The 25721-nt window shown below is 54.2% G+C and overlaps 10 protein-coding genes across 10 annotated transcripts; 6 read left to right on the plus strand and 4 right to left on the minus strand.

The window, feature by feature from the left end:
* Positions 1 to 220: 220 nt before the first annotated feature.
* Positions 221 to 1899, plus strand: VC83_07920 (uncharacterized protein). Its single transcript, XM_024471484.1, has one exon. The coding sequence runs from the start codon at positions 280 to 282 to the stop codon at positions 1609 to 1611; it is 1332 nt and encodes a 443-aa protein (XP_024321195.1). The 5' UTR covers positions 221 to 279; the 3' UTR covers positions 1612 to 1899.
* A 616-nt stretch (positions 1900 to 2515) lies between these two features.
* On the plus strand, positions 2516 to 4828 carry VC83_07921 (uncharacterized protein). The gene is made up of 2 exons (XM_024471485.1): positions 2516 to 4333; positions 4390 to 4828. The coding sequence occupies exons 1-2, from the start codon at positions 3025 to 3027 to the stop codon at positions 4818 to 4820; spliced, it is 1740 nt and encodes a 579-aa protein (XP_024321194.1). The 5' UTR covers positions 2516 to 3024; the 3' UTR covers positions 4821 to 4828.
* Positions 4829 to 8026, minus strand: VC83_07922 (uncharacterized protein). The gene is made up of 2 exons (XM_024471486.1): positions 5996 to 8026; positions 4829 to 5949 (listed from the first exon to the last, which is right to left on the minus strand). Exons 1-2 carry the CDS (start codon positions 7844 to 7846, stop codon positions 5017 to 5019), a joined length of 2784 nt encoding a protein of 927 aa, XP_024321193.1. The 5' UTR covers positions 7847 to 8026; the 3' UTR covers positions 4829 to 5016.
* A 368-nt stretch (positions 8027 to 8394) lies between these two features.
* Positions 8395 to 10457, plus strand: VC83_07923 (uncharacterized protein; the record flags this gene model as incomplete). Its single annotated transcript, XM_024471487.1, has 2 exons — positions 8395 to 10097; positions 10160 to 10457. Exons 1-2 carry the CDS (start codon positions 8731 to 8733, stop codon positions 10455 to 10457), a joined length of 1665 nt encoding a protein of 554 aa, XP_024321192.1. The 5' UTR covers positions 8395 to 8730.
* Positions 10458 to 12516: 2059 nt separating this feature from the next.
* Positions 12517 to 13141, minus strand: VC83_07924 (uncharacterized protein; the record flags this gene model as incomplete). The annotated part of the gene is made up of 2 exons (XM_024471488.1): positions 12839 to 13141; positions 12517 to 12705 (listed from the first exon to the last, which is right to left on the minus strand). Exons 1-2 carry the CDS (start codon positions 13064 to 13066, stop codon positions 12517 to 12519), a joined length of 417 nt encoding a protein of 138 aa, XP_024321199.1. The 5' UTR covers positions 13067 to 13141.
* Positions 13142 to 14726: 1585 nt separating this feature from the next.
* On the minus strand, positions 14727 to 15694 carry VC83_07925 (uncharacterized protein; the record flags this gene model as incomplete). Its single annotated transcript, XM_024471489.1, has 3 exons — positions 14727 to 15129; positions 15188 to 15578; positions 15631 to 15694. The coding sequence occupies 3 exons, from the start codon at positions 15692 to 15694 to the stop codon at positions 14727 to 14729; spliced, it is 858 nt and encodes a 285-aa protein (XP_024321198.1).
* Positions 15695 to 15743: 49 nt separating this feature from the next.
* VC83_07926 (uncharacterized protein) lies at positions 15744 to 16312 on the minus strand (the record flags this gene model as incomplete). Its single annotated transcript, XM_024471490.1, has 2 exons — positions 15744 to 16071; positions 16191 to 16312. The coding sequence occupies 2 exons, from the start codon at positions 16310 to 16312 to the stop codon at positions 15744 to 15746; spliced, it is 450 nt and encodes a 149-aa protein (XP_024321197.1).
* Positions 16313 to 19074: 2762 nt separating this feature from the next.
* Positions 19075 to 23517, plus strand: VC83_07927 (uncharacterized protein). The gene is made up of 3 exons (XM_024471491.1): positions 19075 to 20393; positions 20454 to 22514; positions 22564 to 23517. Exons 1-3 carry the CDS (start codon positions 20064 to 20066, stop codon positions 23092 to 23094), a joined length of 2922 nt encoding a protein of 973 aa, XP_024321196.1. The 5' UTR covers positions 19075 to 20063; the 3' UTR covers positions 23095 to 23517.
* A 632-nt stretch (positions 23518 to 24149) lies between these two features.
* Positions 24150 to 24602, plus strand: PKR1 (SMK killer toxin resistance protein; the record flags this gene model as incomplete). The annotated part of the gene is made up of 1 exon (XM_024471492.1): positions 24150 to 24602. One exon carries the CDS (start codon positions 24150 to 24152, stop codon positions 24600 to 24602), a length of 453 nt encoding a protein of 150 aa, XP_024321201.1.
* Positions 24603 to 25068: 466 nt separating this feature from the next.
* SMD1 (mRNA splicing protein smd1) lies at positions 25069 to 25698 on the plus strand (the record flags this gene model as incomplete). The annotated part of the gene is made up of 3 exons (XM_024471493.1): positions 25069 to 25082; positions 25184 to 25233; positions 25346 to 25698. 3 exons carry the CDS (start codon positions 25069 to 25071, stop codon positions 25696 to 25698), a joined length of 417 nt encoding a protein of 138 aa, XP_024321200.1.
* Between the last annotated feature and the right edge of the window lie 23 nt (positions 25699 to 25721).

The raw sequence follows: 25721 nt of genomic DNA on the forward strand, positions 1-25721 counted from the left end.
TACTCCGTACAGAAAAGAGGGGTGGCGGAATGGTACAATAAATCACGTGATACCTCCGGAGTTGCTGGCGGAAGTTCATGGCATGAACGGGCGGAGCGGGAATACCTACTTACGTCTCCGCCCCTCTCCGTCCTCCTCCCTCCGCCCTCCGCCCCCGCTCCTAGCGATAACGATTAATTTTTGGTGGTGCCTCCACTCTCCTTCCCACCTCCACCCTCCTTCCCACCTCCACCCTCCTTCCCACCTCCACCCTCCTCCACCCTCCTCCCTTGCTATGTTATGTTACGCCTCGCAACCTCCATCATGACGAACGCTCCCAAAAGGGTCCCTATCCCCCGAAACGGGGTCGACTACCGCTGCAAGCTCGTCCTCGCCCCCATGGTCCGCTCCGGCGAGCTGCCCTCACGCCTCCTCGCCCTCCACTACGGCGCCGACCTCGTCTGGGGCCCCGAAACCGTCGACCGCTCCATGATCGGCACCACACGCACCTTCAACAGTGCCCTCTCCACCGTCGACTTCACGCGCCGCTCCAACAACGGCTCCCACGGGCCCCGCAAGAACCAGAAGGAGAGCGTCATCTTCCGCCTCCACCCCGCGCGCGAGGGCAAGAAACTCATCTTCCAAATGGGCACCTCGGACCCCGAGCGCGCGGTGGAGGCTGCGAAACTCGTCGCCGCCGACGTCGCGGGCATCGATGTCAACGCCGGGTGTCCGAAGCCGTTTAGCACGAGCGGCGGCATGGGCGCGGCGCTGCTTCGCACGCCGGATAAATTATGCGCGATCCTAGAGGCGCTGGTGACTAACGTCGCCTCGGAGTTCGAGATTGGGATTAGCGTCAAGATTCGCCTGCTGGGGACCGGGGAGGAGACGGAGGCGCTGGTGCGCAGGCTCTGCGCGACGGGGATTACGGGGCTGACGATCCATTGTCGGACGACGCCGATGCGGCCGCGGGAGAAGGCGATTAGGGATCAATTGACGATGATAGCGGATATATGTCGGGAGATGGGGGTCGCGTGTCTGGCGAATGGGGATGTAACGTGTCCGGAGGATGCGCAGGAGCTGGTGAATGCGTTTGGGGTTGAGGGGGCGATGATAGCGACGTCGGCAGAGACGAATCCGAGTTGTTTTAGGAGGAAGGAGGATGGGGGGTTGGCGCCGTGGAGGGAGGTGGTGGAGCTTTATCTGAGGACGAGTATAGAGGTGGAGAATCGATGGGGGAATACGAAGTACCTCCTTGGGCACTTGGTGCCGGGGAAAGATCCGGTGTATCGTGGTGTTACGGGGAGTAAGAGTTATACGGGGATCTGTGAGCTGCTTGGGTTCCCGGAGCTGGTTGAGCGGGCTAAGGAGGTGGATCATGCGCTGGGATTGGATGTGGTACCGGTAAAGCCGGTGAAGCAGGGCAAGAAGAAGCAGAATAGCACAGCAGATGCTGCGAGTGGGCAGTCGGGCACTGGGAAGAAGGACAAGCGGAAACCGCTGTCTACTCGCGGCGTCGAGAACTCTAAGCCAGCTGTGGAGGCTTCGAAGTCGGCCGCTCAAAGCCCGACGGCACCAGTTGATATCCCGCAGCCAGCCACGGAGAGTACAATGGCCGCGCAACCCGTATAAAAGCAGCCACAGTGCAAAAGAGGGAAAAGGCCCACTTGGGGGAAAACCACGCTACATACACACAAAGTGCCTTCACGAGACTGGCACAGGCGTTCACAGGCATGTGGGGAGTTTACTTGCATTTGTATGTATATACAGAAGGATGGGATGGCGTTTGGGATCGTTGGGGCCACTCAATAAAAAATATGTAATAAGAATTAACAAACATGCAACCCCATCCTAGCATCATTCCTGGTCTCAGTCCTATAAATCCAGTGTAAGTTCTACCCCTCACCTAGTCCACTCCCACTCCAATATCCATCACTTGATTTGGAGACGATCTCGCTCAGTTTCAGTTTCGGGGATTTCGCCTAGGCTATACAGTACGGCGCCAGAAGTTTACATACGGGCCCGTACTCAACACGCGAAAACAACTGCTGCTTTATAGAACGCGTAGGTGCGCGTTCCTATAGAATAGCTTCAATAATACAATCTATAATGTCTCGAGGCCCTGAATTATGTGTTGAAACACGTGTTCGAATACTTGAGCTTCATGGACAGTACAGTCTACAATATCTAAAGCAGGAGAGCGAGAGCGAGTAAATGGAGGACAGGCCTCACTAACACGGCAAGGAGCAGCTATTTTCATGCATGACAATGCACCTATTCATACAGCAGGAATTATAGAAGCATGGCTTCGTGAGCATGGAATTGAAGTAATGGATTGGCCGCCATATAGCCCGGATTTGAACCCTATTGAAAACCTATGGGCGTTACTAAAGCTTGATAATGCAGAGACGCTTAATCAACTCATTTTGGGCAGCAATGATAGCATGGGAGAATATGGGAGAGGCCTTACTACTTAAATTGTTAGATTCTATGGCAGCTAGGCGCGACGCTGTTATTGTCTTCGAATTTTGGGGGACGCCGCCTTTCGAATTTACATATACCAGAAGCACAAACGCATGTAAACTTCTGGCGCCGTACTGCAACCCGGCATTGACACTACACAGACGCCTATCATCGCAACGAGCCTCATCCAATCACACCATCGCAATCCCACCAAATCCCCAATTCACCCCATAATTCCCCCATTACCGTGGTTATCCGTCGGTAAAGAGCCCGTCCATTAGGCTCCATTTCTCCATTTCCCCAACAATCACCCCACAGCAACCAGCCATCACCCCGTCTAACTGATATCGTTACCCCCGTTTAGGAAGTTCTTTGCGGTACCGGCGAAGAAATGGCTTGCATTAAACTGTGGGCGGCCACTTGTCTTTAGTATCGTGAACATTGTTTGTGGGCAAATAAAGCTCTATCCCGCTGCTACTCGTGTAGTCTCTTTCTCTTCTCCTCTTTCTCCTCCTCACGTCTTTCTCCCTCTCCTCATCTCCAGCCTCATTTTTCACCTCTCACCTATCCCGATAATTCACAATGCGTCGCTCCATTGCCCGCGGCGTCCCCGCGCTCGCCTCCCGCGCCCGCCCATCCCTCACCCCCCGCCTCGCCGGCCTCTCAACCTCAACCCCAATCCAAGCCTCCAAGTCCACCACAATCCGCAGCCTGCACATCACCTCACGCACCCAGCAAGCCTCCTCCGCCGGCGTTAAGCTCACCTCCACCACAACCTCCTACCCAACCTCGCACGAGAAGATCCAGAACCCCGTCGACACCCCTTTCTTCATCGACAACAAGTTCGTCGCCTCCACCACGAGCGAGTTCATCGACCTCCACGACCCCGCCACCAACAATCTCGTCACCCGCGTCCCGCAAAACACTGATGAGGAGCTCCGCGCTGCTGTGGCGAGCGCGCAGGCGGCGTTCCCGGGATGGCGCGCGACGAGCATCGTGACGAGACAGCAGATCATGTTTAAGTTCGTGCAGCTGATTCGCGAGAACTGGGATCGTTTGGCTGCTTCTATCACGCTTGAGCAGGGGAAGGTTGTTTCTGATGCTAAGGGTGATGTGCACCGTGGTCTTCAGGTCGCTGAGAGCGCGTGTGGTATCACGTCGCAGCTTACTGGTGAGGTGTTGGAGGTGGCCAAGGATATGGAGACGAGGAATTACCGCGAGCCGTTGGGAGTTGTCGCGGCCATCTGCCCATTCAACTTCCCCGCCATGATCCCATTGTGGTCCATCCCAATCGCCACTGTCACCGGTAACTGCCTGATCCTCAAGCCATCCGAGCGTGACCCCGGCGCGGCCATGATTCTCGCCGAGCTTGCAAAGGAAGCCGGTCTTCCAGATGGTGTGCTGAACATCGTGCACGGCTCGCACAGGGCCGTGGACTTCATCCTCGATGCGCCAGAGATCAAGGCCATCAGCTTTGTCGGCAGCAACAAGGCCGGAGAGTACATCTACAGCCGAGGCTCCGAGAACGGGAAGCGTGTCCAGGCCAACCTCGGCGCAAAGAACCACGCTGCTGTCTTGCCGGACTGCAACAAGAACCACGCTCTCAACTCCATCGTTGGCGCCGCATTCGGTGCTGCGGGACAGAGATGCATGGCGCTCAGCACCCTGGTTATGGTTGCTGAGAGCAAGGACTGGCTTCCTGAGCTTGCTGACCTCACTAAGTCGCTGGTCCTTAACGGTGGGTTCGAGAAGGACTCTGATCTTGGCCCGGTTATCAGCAAGCACAGCAAGGAGCGCATTGAGGGTCTGATTGCCAGCGCTGAGGAGGAGGGCGCTACTATCCTCCTCGATGGTAGGGGCTACAAGCCCGCTGACCCCAAGTTCGCTAACGGTTCGTAACCCCAACCCCTTTCCCTCAGTTCACCATACATATCTAACGAAAAACAGGCAACTGGGTCGGCCCAACCATCATCACCGGCGTCAAGCCGCACATGAAGTGCTACACCGAGGAGATCTTCGGCCCCGTCCTCATCGCCCTCGAAGTCCCCACCCTCACCAACGCCATCGACCTCATCAACGCCAACGAATACGGCAACGGCGTCGCCATCTTCACCAAGTCCGGCGCGACCGCGCAGGCGTTCCAGAAGCACATCGAGTGCGGCCAGGTCGGCATCAACGTCCCGATCCCCGTGCCGATCGGGGTGTCGAACTTCTCGTTCACGGGGAACAAGAAGAGTATTGCGGGGGGAGGGGCGAATACGTTTTATGGAAAGATTGGATTGAACTTCTATACGCAGCAGAAGACGGTGACGAGTTTGTGGAAGGAGGAGGATGCGTTGGCGACGAAGGCGGATGTGTCGATGCCGGTTCATCATTAGGGGGGTGTTTAAGCTAAGCTCATAATGGTTTGATTGCAAAATATTAAAGCAAGCAATATTGTGTATATGTACGCGTGAGCAAGGCGTGTTATGAATGATCCCCTTCGTAGCTGCCAGCGTGACGCCCAAAAAAAACACACATTCCATCATCTATCCCCCCTACCAATATATCCGGGTATACCCACGCACGCGCCCCCTACTTCTTAACCAACCTATACTTCCCCCCCGCCAATTCCAGCTCCCCCGCCGCCACCTTTGTAGCCAAGTACTCCGCAAGCTCCTCATTACTATACGGAAACCCCTCCACAATCAGCATCTTCAACATCATCCCAATCTGCGCCAACGGCATCTTCGCTGCGCTATTCTTCAGCATCCCCTGTATGAACTTCCAGTACATAGCCATTTTATCCTCTGCCTGCGCCCCCCGCGCTGGTCCATCATCCGCGCTTCCTCCCGCCGCGGCTGCAGCGGCAGCGGCGTCGGAGCGTTGCCGTTCAGCTGGGTTTAGGGTTTCGAGAACGGCGAACTCGTCGGGGCGCGGGGAGTGGAGGACCATTTTTCCGACCCAGAAGGCGAGCGCGGAGCGCAGGAGCGCGTCATCCATCTGGAGGTGTTCGGCGAGGTATTCGAAGCTCCTCGAGACCGGTTCCGCGCCCTGCGGCACACCTTGGAAGGCCCATATGACAGCAGCCTGGTAGGTATGGACCACCTCCGTGATAGTGCGGTCTTCGAGTTCGATATCGACCGTCGCGTGTCCCAGGGCATGCAGCCACGCCAGCTTCCTCGCGTTCTTGAGGGACTCAAAGCCCGCCTCGTAACGCTGCTGGAGGTGTGCGATAGGGTCGGGGACTTTGTAGGTCTCGTCCTGGAGCTGGGGCCAGAAGAGGCGGGAGAGAATTTTGGCGTGGAGGGAGGGCTTGAGGAGGCCCTCGGGGCTCATGTCGTCTTGGGCGGTGCGGAGGGTGTGCAGGCTTGCGGTGGTGATTTCTTCGGCGCTGGGGTCGAGTTTTTGGGTGCGGCGGATGGCGCTGTTGAGGCGCCGGGAGTCTTGGATGTCTCTGATCATTACTTCGCAGCTTTGGAGGCTGGATTCGCCGAAACGGGTTTTGAAGAGTTCGAGGACTTTGATCTGGGGGATGTTAGATGAGAAGATGCACGGATTTGTGTGGACCTACCTCTCGGTCAAAATCTCCGTCATTCTTGAGGAGATTGTCTCCGATGATACTCTGGAACTCCTTGATAAAGACATCTTGGGAGCCGAGTACACCAATCAATGTTCCAATAATGTCAACATTCTTTCGGCGTTTATACCCAGGGCCAGCATCTACTGGATCTGGAACCCATTCCATATCATTCCAATCCATATCATCATCGGGGCCCTGTGCACTATCAACACCGCTATTGAGCAAATATGCCAGCTCGACAAGCTTGTCTCCATAAGAGCTGCTGGGTTTGCCCTTCTCAACATCCTTATCAGCTAACAATCCAGTAATGATAATCCTCACGGTGTCTTCCCGCGAGCACAAATAAACTTGTAACGGGTAGGCGACACGATCAAGGAGAACCTTTGAATGGTCCAGCGCATGGAACGAGCATATCATAGCAATATACGTCCTTAAAATCTCCAGAGTTGACTTCCCAGGATGTAGCAGGCGCTCCTTAAGCTCCACAGTAAAGGCCTCAGTTAACTGCAGGCGCCGCTGTGGCGTAGTAATGGCCGTCCTGAGGTCGTCAATTGCTCCGCCGCCATTGGGCCAATGAACAACAATGTCGAATAACTCTGAAGTTCGGAGGCTTGCGAGGCGTCCAATAGCCATTTCTTTCCACTTTTCCAAGTCGCTATATGCAACTTCTGTAGAATCTAATTGACTCAATATCTCGACAGCTAGTCGAGCATACTCATTCTCTGTCCATGCACAAAGATCCGTGACACATCTAGATGGCTTTGAGTGGTTCACCACTCTTGGTACCAGGGGCTCGTCCTCAGTGGAAAGTGATGAGGGGCCAACGAGTGAGCTCCTGAAGTGCTGGGACTTTCTCCGTTTCGCAACCTCCGCAGGACTTGGCGGAGATGGCTCATCCTTCCATACACGCTGGTAAGTGCCATACACATATGTAGACATGCTGGTATTCATGGCCTCGGCGAACATGATCTGGAACTTCTCGCCCCCTAAACCAACATTATGCAAAGCCTGCGCAAGCGCCAGCAGCTTCGTCCTGGCATCCTCTTGTTCCATCTTGTCCGGAGATATCCGGTTGCCGTCCACAACGCGAGGGACAGCGAGGGCGATAGGGATCTCCCGGTTCACATACCACTCAACTGTCTCCCAGACTGACTCCGGCACTGATTTCCTCACCAGAGCCTGGAAGTCTCTATGGAATCCCCCCTTAAATGATTCCGGTAAGGATGAGCTCCGGTGGCTCAATGTCTTCTCTATTTCAGTCACCTTATCCAGGTACAGACTTTGAGCTTGCACCAAGACCTGCAGCGTCCGCTGTAACAGCTCCTCGTGGCCATATCCAGCAACGGCGTTCTCAAGCCATGGCTGCACAGTCCGGAAAAAATGAGACCGCATATTTTGGGACAACCATTTCACGAGGTCTTCATGATGCGCCGCATATGGCAAGCGGGTTTCCGGCGTCAAGACATCCAGTAAAGCTGTTCCGTATTTCAATGGAGGCGACGCCTTTTCCGCGCTGTTTATCTCTTGCCCATAAGGGCTGAATGGTTCATCCTGGAAAGATAGCCAGCTGGTCACTACGTGCCATGATCTGTCCCAAGTGACCTGGTCCTGGACATGTCGTGACGAGTCCGACCAGGCATCGGATGGAGGTTGATAATCTGCACCACGGGTTCCAAGGTGCTGATTCCCCGTACCTCTAAAGCCTCCAAATGGCTGCCCAGGCGCCGTGAATCCAGTGTTGGGCGTTGGCTTGGGTGTGGGCTCAGAGACAGAGACGCTGTATTTCTCGAAGACAGAGTTGAACACCTGTCTTTGACGCGCCTTGACGCCCATCTGCGCCATACTTGAGGTCGGTGCCTCCTCACGGGAGGAATTTCATGATAATTATAACTCTCTGGGTATCATATTTCGCACAGTCGCTGTCTCGCGGGGTTATGTTGCGTCACGTTGTCTAAACACGCTAGTGCTTGTAGTCCCCAGTTAGGAAATCGCGAAACTATTACGAAGTCACATGACTTTCGGATATAAATTTTCTATCTGCCGCGAATTGAACATTCTTCGCCAAAGGGAAGGTGGGACTTGCTGTAGTACAGTACAGCATTCTGTGCTTATGTGCACTTAAGCACGTCGCTCTCTTTGTTTACTTATTACCTTGAGCGTCACTTCTTCAATGTCTATGGAGCCAATGGCCAAGTCTACTGAGTAAGAAGTATAATCTATGATGGGTCTATTTTGCCCCTTTTTCTTACGTCAGTCGCGTGACGTTTTGGTGTGTCTCCTCCCAAAAAAACCTAGACAGTCCCACATATTACGATCGCCCTCCTATGGGGAGCAAAAGACGTGTAAAGAGTGGGAAAATCAGAGTGTGGGGAAGCAAACCAATCCAACACCTAAACTTGTGGTAGGTAATAACAATCTAAGTAACAGCTCTTTCCTCGTGTATACACCTATTCTGTTCCTTCCTCATCAGACTTTCTCGTTCCCAAGCCAAGCCAGAGTGTTTTAGTTATACGGAATAAGACAAGCAAAAGAGATAAGGGAGAGAGAGAACCCATGACAGACGTCGTTTGTTGTATCACGAGAGCCCAAGGCCTAGTTAACGATGGCGCAAAGCTTTATGCCCGTCGAAGAGGTTGATATCCCATCGACCAACGGATACCCTACTCAAAAAAAACACACCAAGGACGAATCCCAGGTTGAAACCCAGATCGTACCTCGCGAACAATATGTGTAAGTCTCCCGTAGACTCTTCCCCCGATCAACCCCTGACAGGAGCCGTAACTTACAGTAAATCGGGCTTCGCTGGCATCCTCGGATCCCCATATGTCCTCGCATGCGCCTCATTCTCCGCCATGGGCGGCCTCCTCTTCGGCTACGACCAGGGCGTTGTGTCCGTCATCCTCGTCATGGAGCAATTCCTCTCGGAGTTCCCACGCGTCTCAGATACCGGAGGAGGAGCCGGGTTCTGGAAGGGCCTGTTGACCGCCATGATCGAACTTGGCGCTCTTATCGGAGCCATGAACCAGGGATGGATCGCGGACAAGATATCGAGGAAATACTCCATCATGGTGGCGGTTGTGATCTTCCTTATCGGAAGCATACTGCAGACTGCTTCGAATGGGTATGCGATGCTCGTCGTCGCGAGATTGATCGGTGGAGTCGGGATTGGCATGCTTTCCATGGTCGTGCCGCTCTACATCTCGGAGATCAGCCCTCCGGAGATTCGAGGAACCCTACTCGTGCTCGAGGAGTTAGCAATCGTGGGTGGAATTGTAGTCGCATTTTGGATTACCTACGGCACAAGATTCATACCCGGCGAATGGTCGTGGCGCCTCCCGTTCCTCCTCCAGATTATTCCCGGCGTCGTCTTGGGCTGTGGAGTGCTAGCACTACCATTCTCCCCGCGCTGGCTCATATCTAAGGGGCGTCATGGGGAGGCATTGGCCGCGCTGTCCAAACTCCGCCAGCTACCGCCCGACAATGCCCTCGTCCTGAGAGAATGGACAGAGATCAGGGCCGAGGTGATGTGCCACCAAGAAATCAGCGCGGAGCGCCACCCAAAGCTCCACGCTGAGCCGACGCGCCTCAATCGCATCAAGTTGGAGCTCGTGTCCTGGCTCGACTGCCTCAGACCGGGGTGTATCAAGCGTACTCACGTTGGTACGGGCCTCATGTTCTTTCAGCAATTCGTCGGCGTCAACGCAATGGTTTATTACAGCCCGACTCTGTTCAAAACTATGGGCCTCGAATACGATATGCAGCTCATCATGTCCGGCGTCCTCAACATCTGCCAGCTCGTCGGTGTCGCGTCCAGTCTCTACACTATGGACCGCGTCGGCCGCAAGCCGCTACTGGTATGGGGAAGCGTACTAATGTCAGTCTCCCACATCATCATTGCTGCGCTAGTCGGCGTCTTTGGCAAAGACTGGACGCATCACCGCAACGCAGGCTGGACATCAGTTGCTTTCCTATTGTTCTACATGCTCGCGTTTGGGGCTACTTGGGGACCTGTACCTTGGGCCATGCCCTCAGAGATCTTCCCCAGTTCGCTGCGGGCGAAGGGAGTTGCATTATCCGTCTGCTCCAACTGGTTGTAAGTTCTCCTCATCGGATAATATCCCTCAAAACCAGCCAGATCACTAATCATGCACGCAGTAACAACTTCATAATCGGACTCATCACGCCACCGCTGGTGCAGAACACAGAGTGGGGTGCATACCTCTTCTTCGCTATCTTCTGCGTGCTGTCAGGAATATGGGCATTCTTCTTTGTGCGCGAGACGAACGGCAAGACGCTCGAGGAGATGGACGGCGTTTTTGGCGACTCCGCGAGCGCCGAGGACGAGGAGCGCAGGCGCAGGATCGAGGACATTCTGCGTATCCGGGATGGGGATGCAGACAATAGGGCTGAGGGGGAGGTTGGGGTGCTCCAGAGGAACAAGGAGGCTGAGTAGGGGGGGGGTTGGGGGGCGGGGTGTCTCATACCCGGGCATACGCGATGCCGGGCCAAAACTGGCGATGCGAAGGATCGAGAAAGAGGTACCCTACTGTACAATACAGTACCGTTGGTATATGCAATGCTTATCGGCCCGGCTCAACGTTGAGGGACGCCACGCAGGGGATCAGGAGAGCTGCGGATGATACTGTACTATATATACAGGCCCGAATAGGGAATAAGGCGGGTTTGACAGCAGGGCATAATACAGGCGAAGCAAGCTCCCCTCCTCATATCATATCCTATGTATGCAACGTGTCGCCGTCGTGCGGCCCCGACCGATCGAGTATGTTGTGTAAATCTGTATCTGCATAGACAGCTGGACCCATGGGCAGCTGGATTCAAAGCCCGGATTATCTCCCTGCCTTGGAAGTGGTCGGCTCGGGTCACTGCCTTCGTTGGGCACCATATGCATATGCGTAGCTGCGTAGCACCCAAGGTAACAACCCCCCCCCCCCGCCGTGGAGGAAGCTCGTCCTGGTATCCATGCTACGTTCTCATCCTATAGATGGGCTCCGTAGATCAGGCTTTCTGCCAAATCTGCGGGTGCATGGGGAGCTGACGCAGGGTCGGGGTTTGAAGGGAAGGAGCGGGTTACGTCGCTGGCATCCGCGTGGATGTCGGGGGGGAATCCTTGGTTGAAAATGAACGGATAGCTGGGAGCACAGTTTGAGATACTCGTAGGGCAGAGACGTGGGGGCCGCGCTTATGATGTTGTACAGCGCCGGAGGATAGGCTGGATTGGGAGAGTTGGCCGATAGGGCTGAGAGGGTGGGTGTGACGTATGATGATGGATGCACTGGGTGGGAGGCTGCAGGAGGAGGAAGGAGGAGAGGTGATCCAGGCTGATTAGGGTTCATTAGGGTTGATTGTGAAACATGCGGTCGTATTCATGAATGGTTATAGGGGCTGAGGGATAGATATCGAGGGCGTTTTTGTGGCTGCTGGACTAGACGGAAGGATGCGGGGTGCAGTTCATCGGATGGGATGAGGGTTGCGATGGATTGCGGGTGATCGGATGAGTCGGGGATAGGGGGTGGATGTGGGTTGGGGGCGGGAAGGCGGGAGGGGACGGGAGGAGCAGAAGTGAGAAAGTGAGAAACAGGACAAGCTTTCCTGCCCTGAAGATCCTGTCTTGGAGGTGAATTAGAGGAGGAAGTAAGTACAGAACTGCCAGAGCACAATAAAATACGCTTCCACAACTGCCGGCCCTCTCGACCATTCAGCAGGTGAAAGGGAAGGACGGCAGCACTAGCATCTACTAGACCCGTGTGGGAACTGGAGTTTAGAGACTGCACATCTCCATATGTCAAATGCTAATGTGCCTTTGGCCTTTGGTATCGTGCTGCCAATGGAAAGTGCTGCTGATGATGCCCGCTGCTTCAGCTCGTCGCTGGCAGTAATTGCGGGATTCGGCATCTCTGAAAGACACGGCGGAGAAAAATGGCGCGCCCCCAACTCCCCTACACTCCCCTGGCGACGATCTTGGATGCTAAATATCTTTGCGAGACATTTTGTGACATTTTGTGCCCAGGGTCGCATGGGATGGTGGTCGCGGCTGAGATTGTATGCCAGAGAACTTGCTGGTGGATTCAGGAGGTACGGTGATCCACAGCCAAACTTGTGTGGCGGGTACGGTCACCAGTGAATAATCCCGTGGCGGTTCGGAATATATAATACAGTAATCGATTCAATTGTCCTCCCTGGTTTATAAGCTTCATAGAGTTCCACATAACCCCCGCCCACCTACCCACTGTTCTCAGTGCAGACAGAGCCTTCACCGGCTCTCAGCTTTCACTTTCAGCGCCAAAAGCTCGGCCTCTCCCAATTCCGATCCGGTTTCCCAACAGTTGGGATGGTTCTGGGCTGCTGTCGGTGTACTTCCGAGTGGTCTGTACAGTACAGTACTCTTCTCTTGGAGGTGTGACGATATCTCGGGCGCTGATGATGGGTGGTTACGCCCGCCAGGAATTTAATGTCCGCCGCTCTTCATCCCCGCCCGTGGCTTGCTCGCCGTGTCATGTTGTACGAGAGCTGTCGGCCGACAGGTTGCGGGGGGACCAGCCAACTGGGTTGCGGAGTGGCGCGGACCGGACCTCGAGGATGTTGGAGTACAGGTGCCACAGCGCAAAGGCGGACGCATCTCTGTCAAACGTAGCAGTGATGAATAGCTGTTGTAGTAGTCGTAATGCTGACTCTCTCTTTACCTAAGATGGTCAACAGTCTGGTCTCCTGTTCACTTTCACACAAGCTGTGTTGTAGAGCACAGGATCTCAGCGAACACAATCGCAAAAACCGATCCTCACCGCGCCCCATGGACTCCAATCTGACTGCAAATACCGCCGTGCTCCGCCCGGCCGCCAGATGTGCCACCGAGACCTCCCTCCTCCCACCCTCAGCGATCGACGCTGCGCGTGCGTCGATCGTGCGCGACACTCTCATTCCCGTAGCCCCCGGCCGCCACCGTCGCACCCACATACATACAACAAGAATACAATCCGGTATCACCCCAACCCAACCGTGCTCGCGGCTGAGCCTCACATCCACACTGGCCCTTGAACGCTGCATATAGTTTCACGACACACCTTTCAAACCCAAAACGAGGCGCAGCGACTGTTGCCGCCGCGCGTGTGTATTTTGAGTTCTGATGCTGACCAGATGCGTGGCGGAGTGGCGGCAGCGGCGGGAGGAGGGGGGGGCGGGAAGTTGCAGGCGAGGACAGGTACCGTACGTACAGTAAGTACATAACCCCCAAGCGAGGGGGGGGCGCCGCCCAGCCGCGTCTACTGCGGTTCGGACCCGCGGCCATACGGGGTCCTGGCCGTCCCCTCCCTCGCATCCGCAATCTATTATCGCTAACACGAGGGCCGGCGCCGTCTGTCGCGAGAATTCCGCGGCTAAACGGGAAAACTGGGAAAGGGAGCTGTTTTGTTTTCGGGCCTTTATCTCTGGGGCTGCAGCTGGTGCGTGCGCGCGGGATTGCTGGTGCTTGGCATTTGTGTCCTGGAGCTGGAGTGTCTGGAGCCTTGTCTGTCGTCTTCGGTGTGCTGGTGAATAGTGGGGTAGGGGAGGGTTCGGGGGTTCCGGTCGCGGTGCACGGGTTTACTCGCCGTGATGATGTGATGGAGCGTACAGAATGTCTTCACCGTCTCATTCCAAGGAGATGATCCCGATGGGGGCTTCTATTCAGAGACACAGAGGTTGTGCTACCTGGTCAGCGGCGAACTTGCCTTACCCGGCGTGCGTGGTGTTGGTTAGACAGGCACGGGAATCACCAGACACAACTCGTCCCTGAGCCCCGGGGATGCGATGCTTGAGTCTGGGGTATTGAAGGCGGCCTGTCTGCGGGGGTGAGTTGCACGCAAACGCGTGGCAGGCCAATACCAGTAATCTCAATCCCGCCAGTGGGAAGGGAACCCTTTAATTGGGACATTCTATTCACCAGTTTAGTATTTCAAGTGGGGGGTTTTTTTTGGCTGGCAGACTTCTCCTTTTACTTGCTTATTTGGTTTGCTTTACTGATGCTTGCTTACGTGACTGGAGATAGCGCAGGCTATAAGTGCGTAAGGTTGCAGCGAGGTCGCATCCACCATGCACCAACCATGCACCAACCATGCACCAACCATGCACCAACCATGCACCAACCATGCACCAACCATGCACCAACTATGCCCCAACTATGCCCCAACTATGCCCCAACTATGCCCCAACTATGCACAACTAGGCAGGCACTTTTGGCTAGTCAGTAGTATAGGTGGGTTCGAACGGGATGGGCTTTGGTGTTTGGGCTCTGAGGTGCTAGTTGTTGGAAGTAAGGCGGTGGTGTGCGCACAACGCCACTGTAACTAACTCACTGTTGTTTGGTCCCCCGTGTGCACGATTTTTTGTTTGATGCGAGATTTTACCGGGTATCAGTTTGTTTGATTTCGGGGTCTGCAGCACTGTTGGCTAGCTAAATTCTAAATGGTAAAGCGAGTGTGGGAGATGAGGTGTGCCCATTCCAAAAATGCCAATCTGAGTTTCCAACAACTGCCTCCACTCTCTCTATCCATATACACGTAGCGCAGGCTGCAAGGCAAGCCGCGCTCGGTTTCCAACATGCATGCCAGCCCACCCTCCCACTCCAGGACCTGTCCAATTAAGCCTCGTAGCTTTCGTAAAATACGTACACGGAGATGATGGTATAGTCTCGCCGCCCCCACGGCGCGTGTATTAACCAGCTGGCTGGCTATCCGGCTATGAGTTGCGTTCGTTGTTTGCACTTCTCGTGCGCCATGTGCCCGTTGCGCGCCGTCGTGCGCGTGAATTCCGCGCCGCACTTGTGGCAAGTGGGTTTCGTGCCCATGCCGGACTTCTCACGTTGGTGGCGTAGCAGGTTGCTGAAGGTCGAGAACTTGCGGCCATTACAGTCGTGGTCCCAACACTGTGGTTTCGGGCGTGAGTGCACCACGCGCACAGTGTCGGTGGATTCTTGTGGGGCGTTCGTCTGCTGCTGGTTGCCATAGTAGAATTGCATTTCTGGGCCTGAAGTCATTGCGGCCATGGTGACTGGGCGGGAGCTGAGAGAAGGGATGGATGGTTCGCCTGCTGCGGTGGTGTATGGCATGAGGTATCCACCTGGGAAGTCGTCGCTTATTCTGTTGTTAGTTAATTGCTGGTCTAATTCGTATATAGACAGGTGTTACCTACATTGGGTACGGGGCCTGGTATAGTTCTGGTGATAGAGTGCTCGGGATTTGGGGTGGGCTCATATATGGCTGTTGTATTGGCAGGTTGACGGAAGAGATGGATGCTGAAGTCGCGGTTTGGGAATAGCCTGCGAGGGTCCTGGGAAGGATATCAGGCGTAGTTGAGAGAGACGGGTGGTATGAGTTGCTTGATGACCCGTCCCGCCTAATATGTGCCTTCGAATCTCTCCGGGCCTGATCTCTTTGGCGCTTCAGCTCGCGCTGTTCGGTGGTGAACATGGCTCGAGGGGGGCTCGACGAAATAGACCGGGAATCACTGGAGACGATGGCCTGTTCGGCGAAGGGATCCAGCAGCTCAGATCCGTCCTGGTAACCGGTGCTTTGGTCAAACACTGGGCTAGGTTAGTCTGTGTAGTGGTGTCAGTCATTCCTAGAGAAACTCACCTGGCCAGGAGTAAGCTGAACGGTTCAGTGATGCGTCGAATGGCGGATAGTATTGAACACCCATAGTACTAGAAACATTCGCATTGGCCTCGGTAATTGGGGGTTTGGGCAACTCACGTCATACTGCTCTGGGAGAAATGATCTTCTTCGCTCGTGTAGCTGGATCTTGACGGCGGAGGAATAACTTGGTTTGAGCTGGATCGAGGCGTAGAAGTGGTGTTTGTGAGGACTGAGTATGGTCTATGAATGACCAGCCTTGCAAGCTGGTGTTCTGTGATGCGAGGGGGAGCGGCGCGAAGAGTGGTGGCGAGGAAGTGGCTGAGAATGCTGGGGACTGGTGCGGCGTAGAGATCGTATTCTGAGGATGATGACAAAGGTGCTTGGTTAAGGATTGTTATGGCAGACGGCTCGGCGAGTGATAGTCGTCTTTGAGGTCTAGATCTAGACGTTTGTGAGTCTTCCTGACTTGGAAACTGAGGATCCTCCATGAGAAGATGGAGGAGAGTTTGAAAACGTATAGAAGATGACGAGAGATGACGAATGACTATGGTTGCACGTACGTGAAGACCAAGTGGTCAGTGATGCCAATTGTTCTAGTATAAGTCGAGGTGAGAGCGAGATCGGTCCAGATAGGGGCAGATTGTATTAATGAGAGTCGAGAGTGGACCCGGCGGGATACCATGTATATGTTGAAAGATGAGAGGGAGGAGAGGTTCCAAGAGATTCAAGATAGATCGAGTCTCAGAATAAGAAATGCTATTTTGGTGCCCTGGTTCGATTTAACTCTGGAGTTACAAGGCTCTTGGATATCAACAACGCCTCCGCCTCGATGAAGGTCCAGAGCTAGCAAGGCTTAAGTAGAATAAATGTGGATGGGAGGGGAAAGATGTCAGCGGGAGAAGTGGCATGGGAAAGTTGTAGTGGAGTCGTGCAAGGCCAGTCTAATGCCAGCCAGTTCAAGTTCATTGTAGCTCTGAGTGGAGGTCGACAGGGTCAGATAAGACGAAGCAAGACCCTCTGGCCCCCTCCCTCCTCACCCCCCCCCCCTTTCCCGTCTCCATATATTTTTTATCAACAAGCACAACGTCACAAAAAGTAGAAGCGAAGTCGCCACGAAGTAGCCCTTGAAGGGATCTGCATGTCTAGAGAGGCATAAAAACGGTGCAAGAAGTACGTGACAGGTACTAGGCCGATTGAAGTGGACAAAGGATTTGGAAGGGTTGGGCCGGGGTAGCCAGCACGACGCATGCCAGCAGTGTAGGACAGAGCTAAAAAGTGTGGGTGGTGGTGATTCTTCTGCATCCCACAAGGTACAGTGGGTACAGTAAAGTACCTACTCTACTCTACTCTACATTAAGGGTCGCCGTTTCCATATTCCCGTTCGAGACCCACCAGGTTTTATTATTGAAGCGCGCACTAGGAGGAAAGTCGGTATGGCCGGGTTGGTGTCACCTCGCCTCGCCGACTCTCCCTATCCACCACCAACACTTCATCGCCACTTCCTCGTTCCCTGTAAGATGCTACCGAGAAGAAGCCCCTGGTTGGCGCTTTTGTGTTAGATTCAAGGAACATGCGGTCTAATCTCCTTATCCGGTAGACGTTGCGCGGCTGTTTTGGCGACGTGTGTGTGTCCGAGCAGCGCCGCCGGTGATGATATGACACATCACGGTGGATAAGTCCGCACTCTATTCTAACAGATGCTGAATTGTGGATATACTCCACCCGAGCCTCGTCTGGCATTTCCGTCATGCTGAAGAGCCTTGGAGCCTTCCTTGCACGAGACCCAGAGAGGCAGGCGAGGCATCTCTCTCACCAGGGCCGGAAATCCATTTAGAGTGCCACTGGCCAGGAAGGCTTGGCAACGGGCGAATGCCCACTCATGTTCCAGGCTGGTTCCTCCAATACCTCTGTTCTGGTCACCCCTAAACCTCACAACCAAAAACAAACTTGCCTTGTCGTCGAAGGATCGTAATCCCTGAGTCTTGGGCCACACCCCTTGCACCTCGCTTCTCGGTTACGATTGGCTTGAACAGGAGAACCGCAGCAATTCACCAAATCCCGGAACGTCAAGGCCTTTGTTCACCCCCTGTCTCCCCACCCCTTGCTCTGCATCTCCTAGTTTACCCTCGAGCATAACTCTCTCGGTTGCATTGTACAGTGCTGCATAATGCACTTGGTCCCCCGCCGCCTCTCCGCCGCGTTCCGTACCGACATCTTGGGCGCCACACCTGGACACGCCGAGTACAACACCATTCCAGAATACCGCTCTCTTCGTGGCTGTGCCAAGAATGCCCCAATCATCCCCACGGCCATTGTCAGAGAGGCCGCGGGCGCTTACACTGAGGCTTAGACTCTGTTCAGCGCGTGGTAAACTTATCTTAGACTAACAATAACGACACTCATGCGCGCCAAAGATAGAGAGACGACACCACGAAATGGGGCAGGGAGAGATGGAGACAAAAAGACGCAGACGCCGTAGATCCCCAACAGCAGTTGTTGCTAGAAAGGGTATATGTTTCGATTCACCCGAATCCCGATTCCGGCGGAGAGACTTCCTGCCACTCACATGCCGGAACAACAGGGCTATCCCAGAGGGGGTTAGCGTTATGTAGGTCGGAGTCCGACTGGTCTCCCACCAATTTGGAATTCTCCAAATGATCAGCGTTGCGATGGAGAACCAGTACGAGCCGGCTCTTGTATTGTGCAACTCCGCACGCACGGGAGCCCTCAGACGGCAGGCATAAAGAACACTCCAATGCACGTGGTGAGGCGTGGGATCATTGTTCTGCACTGGAATACCAGAGAGTCCCGCCGAGACATCGACGAGTGATCACAACAAACCACAACAATCCAAGTCGTTCCATTCCGCTCTCCCCGCAAGGATTCCTGAAACACCTAGTGAGATCTCCAGGAATGGAATGCCACATTGTTTTGACAGATGTAATAATAACAACAACATCCATAGCAGCCCAGTAGGTGGCCTTCAGCTCCGAGGTTAATCCCAAGAATGCACGAGAAGGAAAGAGCAACAACCCTAAAATTCCAAAATTAGCAACACTAGTCAACGATGATTGGACAGACAGTCACTCTGCAGTAGTGCGGCACCAGCGGTTAAGATTGTGCTGCCAAATTTGTCATCCCCTGAGACATTCACTACCAGTAAAGCAGTTAGCTTATGGCCCCAAGTGTCTCAAGCGCGTTGTAACGTGCAACGGTACACATACCAACAATAGAATTCTCACATATTGCCCCACTTCGAGCGGCAGTGGCTCGAGCGGCAGTGGCTTTGTCGCCAAAGCTCGATCTTTGCCGCTTGACATTGCGGGAAGCGCGTCTAAAACCCGCCCCAGGTCCCACCAGGTTGCGTTTCGTTCTTCTCCACACAGAGCCCGTGCAGACAGCTTGTCGTGGAGCTGCTTCCAAAAATACATTTGCCCTACCCATCAGACATGGATGGCATCGTCTACCCCTCATATCTACCCCCGTCAGCGATCATTTAGAAACGAAACAAGCCAAAATTGTGACGATAATAAAATCAATGTGATGGCCAATCTCTTCGTCTCGAATCCTGCTCATGGCGACGGCAGATGATCCAGTCGAGCACAGGCGGTCCCTCCCCGATGCAACATAGATGTTTCTTGATAAAGCTCCCCCCCCCTCTTCAGCCCGTCAGCACCTACCTCTACAGGACAGAAACAGAGGACCAGGTTGAAGCCGTGCAGCCGTCTTTAGGTGAGATTCTTAGCCAAGCTCGCTTCGGAGTCCGGGTCGGTCGGACGGGTCGGTCGGACGGGTCGGTCGGACTGATAGGGCACGAGATGCGATTCACCTATCTGCCACATGTGGTCGGATGGAGATCCATGGTAGGGATGCATTTGGACGACATAAAGTGACGCTCAAGGGTGTGTTTATTTTTATAAGGATCGACCTCGGAGTTGAGCTAGGGAAGTTGTTTTGCTAAATATCTGGAGAAGGACCCATAAATATTCCAAGTTGAAAAACTTCCACTGTGGAAACCACAACTTGTTTGCCTCTGGGAGAGGATGCCAACCCTATGGACCATTGCTATACCTTTGCTGAACAACTGACCCGTTAACAGTACAGTCATATATGGCCGTGTTTGTATTCACATCATATTTGTTGGCCTAGATAATAGCGCCTGAGGCTCCAAAGGCTCCAAATGTTTGTGCGTGATGTGATTGGCTAGGCGACAAAATTGACAACCGCCTTGCGGCTCACGGCCACTGGGGACCTAAGCCTCTACAGCCTCAATATTGACCTCTCCTGCCGACTACACGGTATTTTGAATCTCGATATATCCCTCGTGACCTTGTTCCATCGCTCCCGCCTCATCGGAATCTCAGCTACCGGCCGAGCAAGGAAGGCCAACCAGGCCGACACGCGATATCGACTCATCGGTCAATATTTGTATTATGAACGACGAGCAAGCACATACATCCTCCAATCCTGACTCTGTGGCCCCAGAGTCTGATACAGGACATACCCCCCACTCAAAATCTGCAACCTCTGGAGTGTCGTCCAATGATCCGTCCGCTACTCCCACACAGGGATTGGCGCCGCCTCTCGCCATGGTAGACATCGGGCATGTTGAAGAGAGTCCAAAAGGCGACAGTGGATTTAGGAAGATGGTATCGAAACCCCCGAAGAAGAGAGGCCCCGAGTGGCCTTCTGTTCCGCGGCGGCAAGGACCGCTCAAGCTCCTGGATCTCCCTGTAGATGTGCTCAAGGAGATCGTCAGTGAGGTATGTAGCGCCTTATCCAAAGATATATTCTGTGTGTCCTAACGGTGTACCGTCTTATAGATCACTCATACGAATGACCTCACGGCTCTGGCTCTCACCCACTCGGCTCTCCATAGCCTTGCGATACCACACATCTACTCCCGATTCGATATCGTATGGCCCGATGCTACGTCGACATCCGATACAAGAACCGGAGTTGATGCATTGACTTATGGTCTGTCAACTCTGGTGATGTCGCACCGACTATACGAGCCTTTATCTTTAGCTCAAGAGCCAAAGCCGTCAGATGCTGATGCGTCGGCTTCACCGCCCCCTCCTGGCTCTAGGTTACGGATAGGGAACAACTACTCTATGTATACGAGGAAGTTTTCGCTGGGCAATGGGCCATCCGATTGGGTGCAGGACTATATGATAACGAAAGAGAGCGGAAAGATGCTTGGGACGCTGGTGGCATTGGCAGTGGCCCGGATGGTTAATCTGGAGACATTTGTCTGGGACATGCCGACTGGCGTTCTGAGGGATGTCTTCTTGTCCCTCTCCTCCCTGGAGCGAAATAATAAGCCTGGAGAATGTCGACTGGAGAAGTTCCTTGTACGATGGCATGATAACTCCCTGGACCAGCCCACTCCGCCTGGTGGCTCGAGCCTTACTGCCCCTGGTGGATCAGTTATACCCCCCAACTCTATCGTGACGTCGATAGGCATTCCACTTCCTCAAGACAACCTTCAGCATCCGTTAAACCCTCACTTTGTGGGCTCTAGGCCGGCTTCGTTTCACAATTCCGTTGAGCATCCCACGCTCTCCGTCTTGCCGCCCTTGAAGTCTCTGAGTGTACTAGACATCGACGAGGTCTCTTATCTCGATGAGATGAGCGTTCTCATTGAGAGGTCGAAGGACCGCTTGCAGGCGCTTCGTGTTGGAATATCACGAAAGGCCTGTGAACGCCCATTTGTTATGCCATGGGATTCGGTTGGCCTCCACCAAGTTGACCACGATCAAACATGGCCTGGCGCCCAAAGCAAAATCGGGGATCTGAGGCTTGGTGGTGTGCTAGGCGTTATTATGGGGCGCGTGTTTGATATCCACAGAAGCGCGAAGGCTCCAGTGGCGCTTAAATCGGAAACCACGATAGTACCTGATGGCGGACAAACAGATATGCTTACTGGCATAGAGGCCCTTAATTTGGGGGGCACGGCTGCCTCAGATGCTGCTATCGAGCATCACTCCCAATTGATGGATATGGTCGACCAAGATATATCATCAACAAACGCACTTATTGATGGCGCTCAGCTTCTTCCTGCGGATCATGGCGGCCATGACCATGTCGAGGACGAAAGCGATCCATCAAAAACCGACACGGAACCTTTGATAAATGATGCCGGGGATGCAGATCTGGGCGTTTCATCAAACATCATATCACCCGCCGTTGAGATCTCTCAGCTTAACATATCGCAGCCCTTCGGTATTCCCGCTTCGGCGAATAGGCGGCCCCCGAAGAAAGACGCAGCTTCTGAGAAATCTGCTGATGGGTCCGGGCCGCCAAAGCGAAAATTGCTCATAGGGAAGCTCCGGTTGCAGGTTCTTGAGCTGGAACGCGTACCGCTCTCAATATATGTCTTGCAGAAAGCATTCGACTGGACGACGCTCAAGTCGCTTACTATCCTGGATTGTGCATACCATGAGAGTCTCTGGAGAATGCTGCGGCGCCAGTTCCGGCCCCAGCTCGGCACAAACTCATCTAAAGCCACCCCTCACATGGAGTACCAGTTAAATCTGAAGCACATACATACAGACATTGCAACGCCGTCACTGATCTCATTCCTGAAGGATACTCTCGCCCCGAATACTCTCGAGGTTCTGTTTCTCCAAGATCGCCGTCAAAAGACTAGTAGCTCGGTGACTATTGATGCTATATACAAGGGACCTCTCAGAAGGCATCGAAAGAGTTTGAAGAAACTCCTCATCGACTCTTCAGATAGGATTCCGAGAGGTCCGTCCGTATCGAGCGAGAACGCTCGCTGGAGAACGTGGATGCTGTCCAATGAAGCTCTGTCGTATATTACAGGTGGCAATATGACTAGTCTCAAGGAACTCAGCGTCGCCATTGACTACAGAGACTGGGTAAGCCTATAACCTGAATAACTTGAAACTCTTGCTAACGAATCCATAGCACTTCTTTCTCCGCCGGCTTCCTAACATCCCAGGGTTACGATCCTTGAACATCCCTTTCATCGGCGACCACGTCACGCCTGCGTATGACCCGAAGGAGCTCGCGATGCAAGTCGTGGACATGATATTCTTGCGGCCGGAGATTGAACTCTGCTACCTGGGCATCTCGAACAAGTGTTTTGAGATCCTGGAGAACCGTCCCAGCGGCGAGAGACACTCAGGCGATGAGGCGGTGACGGCGCACGGCGAGCTTGGGGAGCAGATGACGGAAGATGAGGAAGACGAGGATGCTGAAAGTGATGCGGACGATGATGATGCCGAGAGCGAGGCAGATGATGACGATGGGACGGCTACCGAGGCTGTCGAGACGGAAGGCGCTGGATACGAGCTTTCTGAGGACAGTGACGAGTTTGACGGCGGATCAGAGGTGGATTCGGATACGGAGGGCAACAGGACGTCGCTGCGGCTGCGGGAGATCCTCTTCTATGACGACAAGGTGGCCATTTTCAAGGCGAGGCATATGCGGCTTTAAGGCGGGCATTGGGCGGTGTATCGTCCTCTTCTGGCGTTTGTGTTTTTATCTATTTTAGGGAAACGTTTGCAAAGAAGCGGGCTTTTGGGAAGGGGGGCGTTTTTTTGAGGACAGAGACGATTAATAGCATTGGAGACACATATATACATATGGTTTTATTGGGATGGGCGGATCTAGGTGTTTGCAACAGCGGCGGCGAGATAGATTGCTGCATTAAAGGGGGAAAATTATTGGGCGAGCGCTGGTTCGTTGCTGGGAGTCGAAAGGGGGGGGATGATCGATCATATTGCAATACTTTTTTGTTGCTAGTGATAGTTATTGTAGGTTCGATAGCTGTTGATTGGGAAACACTTTCGTCGCAAGGAAGTTCTTTTGGCAGGCTAGGATTGAATGAATGAATGAGTGTTTCTTTGTTTACACGTACAGTTCCCAAAAGCAGATATCCCTGTTCAACTCCCGTCCTTATTGTAGTGCCTAAAGTCAACAAAAAGTACTGGCCACCAGCGCGTCATGTCCCAAACCCAACCCCGAGCGTGAATCGCGACCCAATGATCTGGCGGGGGTGCATGGATGGCCACTCAATTATTCCCCGAGGTGTGAGTGAGTGTAGGCACGACACGAGCGGGCGGACAGGCAGGCGTTGCTACGGTGGGGTGGGGTATCAGTCAGGCGGTATCATCGCATTCGGGAACAAGGGAAATCAAGCAACGCAACATATCTCTTCCTCCCTCTCCAACGACGACGACACTTGCACACTCTGTCCTTAACCCACTGACGCGTGTCGCCTTATAATAAAGTCGCTTTGCTACGCTTTAGATACCCGCGATACCCTCTATCCTGTTTTTCTGAGCGTTCTTGAGACAGAGACAGCGCAAGTTAGGTGAGTTGCCTGCGTGCCCGAGATGGAAGTGAAGCGCGCATAGAGTATGTTACTGACAACCACCGCGCAGACGAGATACAGTACAACAGACCTCTCACGCACAGTCGCGAAACTCTAATATACAACCCCAACCCGCGAAACCGCCGCCCGCAACCAATCCACCGCGCCCGCCGCCATGGCGACCTTCTTCACCGACCTCATGACCTCCATCTTCACTCCCGGCCCCACATCCTCCCTCCTCATCGCCACGAATGTCTCCTTCGCGGCACTACAAGTTACCTTCTTCGGGCTCCTAATCGCGACCTTCTCGATCCACTTCGTGGTGCTCTCTGTGCTGTGCGGATCGCTGTGGTGGGGTATCAACTGGTTTGTAGCTGAGCTGCGGGCGCATGAGGCGGCGGAGAAGGAGAAGGCTAGGGAGGAGGCGGAGGCGAGGGGGGAGAGCAGCGAGAGTGATACGGATGCGCAGACTGTGGTGGGAGTGAAGCGGGGGAGTGGGGTGGAGGTTAGGGAGGAGGTGGAGGGGTTGGTGAAGAGGGATTTGGCGGAGAGTCCGCTGAGGAGTAAGAGTGATGTTAGTACGGAGGATGAGTGGGAGAGGGTGTCGGAGAATGAGAAGGATAAATAGGGCGTTGTCTGGAATAGCTGGGGAGAGGTGTGATGCTGGTTTCGTTGGTTACCGAGGTTCTGATGTGCGTTGGGGAGTTTGGAATTAGATATCCTGGGCGCGATAGTGATGGAAGCTTGGTCAGTTTCGCAGTTACACAGTACATAGTCTCGTCTTCAACAGGCAATAAATCTATATCCCTCATCCTCTGTGATCAAATCCATGCATCTTGCCCATAATTCCTACAACCTGGCTGGGTTTTGGGGAAACCGTCACGTGTAGCCTTGCGTCTTAAAGTCGACACCTCGCATCCAAGGCGTCGACGGAGCCTAGCTCCAAAAGTTCGAGATCGCGATCAGAGCCTCAACCTCGCACAATCCAGGCGGCGGCACGACATACAAATTGCATGCGCCTCTTTCTCTCAAACCCACACAACCACGACTCACCATCTCGATAGCTCTGTCACGACCGACAGACCACTGTCAAGATGAAGCTCGTTAGGTACGCCGCGCCCCCTCCAATCGCGGAGCTCCTCCTGCGAAAGCTCGGTGTAGCCTTGAGCTTGGATGGGACCTGTGAAGAGAGGTACTGACGATGTCTAGATTCCTCATGAAGTGCGCGAACGAGACGGTGACGATTGAGCTTAAGAATGGTAATACCCCCCAACACGCTAATACTCCGGAAACGCCACATCACGCAACCACGCAACCATGCACCCACCTCCCCCTCCCTCCCCGGACACACACGACTAACACCACCACCAGGCACCATCATCCACGGAACCATCACATCCGTCTCCCCCCAAATGAACACCGCGCTCCGCACCGTGAAGATGACCGCGCGCGGCCGCGACCCCGTCGCCCTCGACACCATCAACCTCCGTGGCAGCACGATCCGATATTACATCCTCCCCGACTCTTTGCCGCTGGACACGCTACTCATCGACGACGCGCCGAAGCCGAAGAACAAGGCGCGCAAGGAGGTGGCTGATAAGGCGGGTGCGAGGGGTGGACGTGGAGGACCGAGGGGAGGGAGGGGTGGGGGACGGGGTGGAGGGTTTAGGGGCGGTGGTGGAAGGGGGGGAGGAAGGGGGGGAGGAAGGGGGAGGGGGTTCTAAGGGTTAGGATGGGGATGGAGGGG

The sequence above is a fragment of the Pseudogymnoascus destructans genome (genome assembly GCF_001641265.1).
Source record: "Pseudogymnoascus destructans isolate 20631-21 unplaced genomic scaffold scaffold_21, whole genome shotgun sequence".
NCBI lineage: Eukaryota > Fungi > Ascomycota > Leotiomycetes > Thelebolales > Thelebolaceae > Pseudogymnoascus > Pseudogymnoascus destructans.

Coding starts and splice junctions, on each gene's coding strand:
- VC83_07920 (XM_024471484.1), top strand. CDS start 280: ATGTTACGCCTCGCAACCTCCATCATGACGAACGCTCCCAAAAGGGTC.
- VC83_07921 (XM_024471485.1), top strand. CDS start 3,025: ATGCGTCGCTCCATTGCCCGCGGCGTCCCCGCGCTCGCCTCCCGCGCC. Junction 4,334..4,389: donor TGACCCCAAGTTCGCTAACG/GTTCGTAACCCC, acceptor AACGAAAAACAG/GCAACTGGGTCGGCCCAACC.
- VC83_07922 (XM_024471486.1), bottom strand. CDS start 7,846: ATGGCGCAGATGGGCGTCAAGGCGCGTCAAAGACAGGTGTTCAACTCT. Junction 5,950..5,995: donor ACGGAGATTTTGACCGAGAG/GTAGGTCCACAC, acceptor AACATCCCCCAG/ATCAAAGTCCTCGAACTCTT.
- VC83_07927 (XM_024471491.1), top strand. CDS start 20,064: ATGAACGACGAGCAAGCACATACATCCTCCAATCCTGACTCTGTGGCC. Junction 20,394..20,453: donor TCAAGGAGATCGTCAGTGAG/GTATGTAGCGCC, acceptor ACCGTCTTATAG/ATCACTCATACGAATGACCT. Junction 22,515..22,563: donor CCATTGACTACAGAGACTGG/GTAAGCCTATAA, acceptor ACGAATCCATAG/CACTTCTTTCTCCGCCGGCT.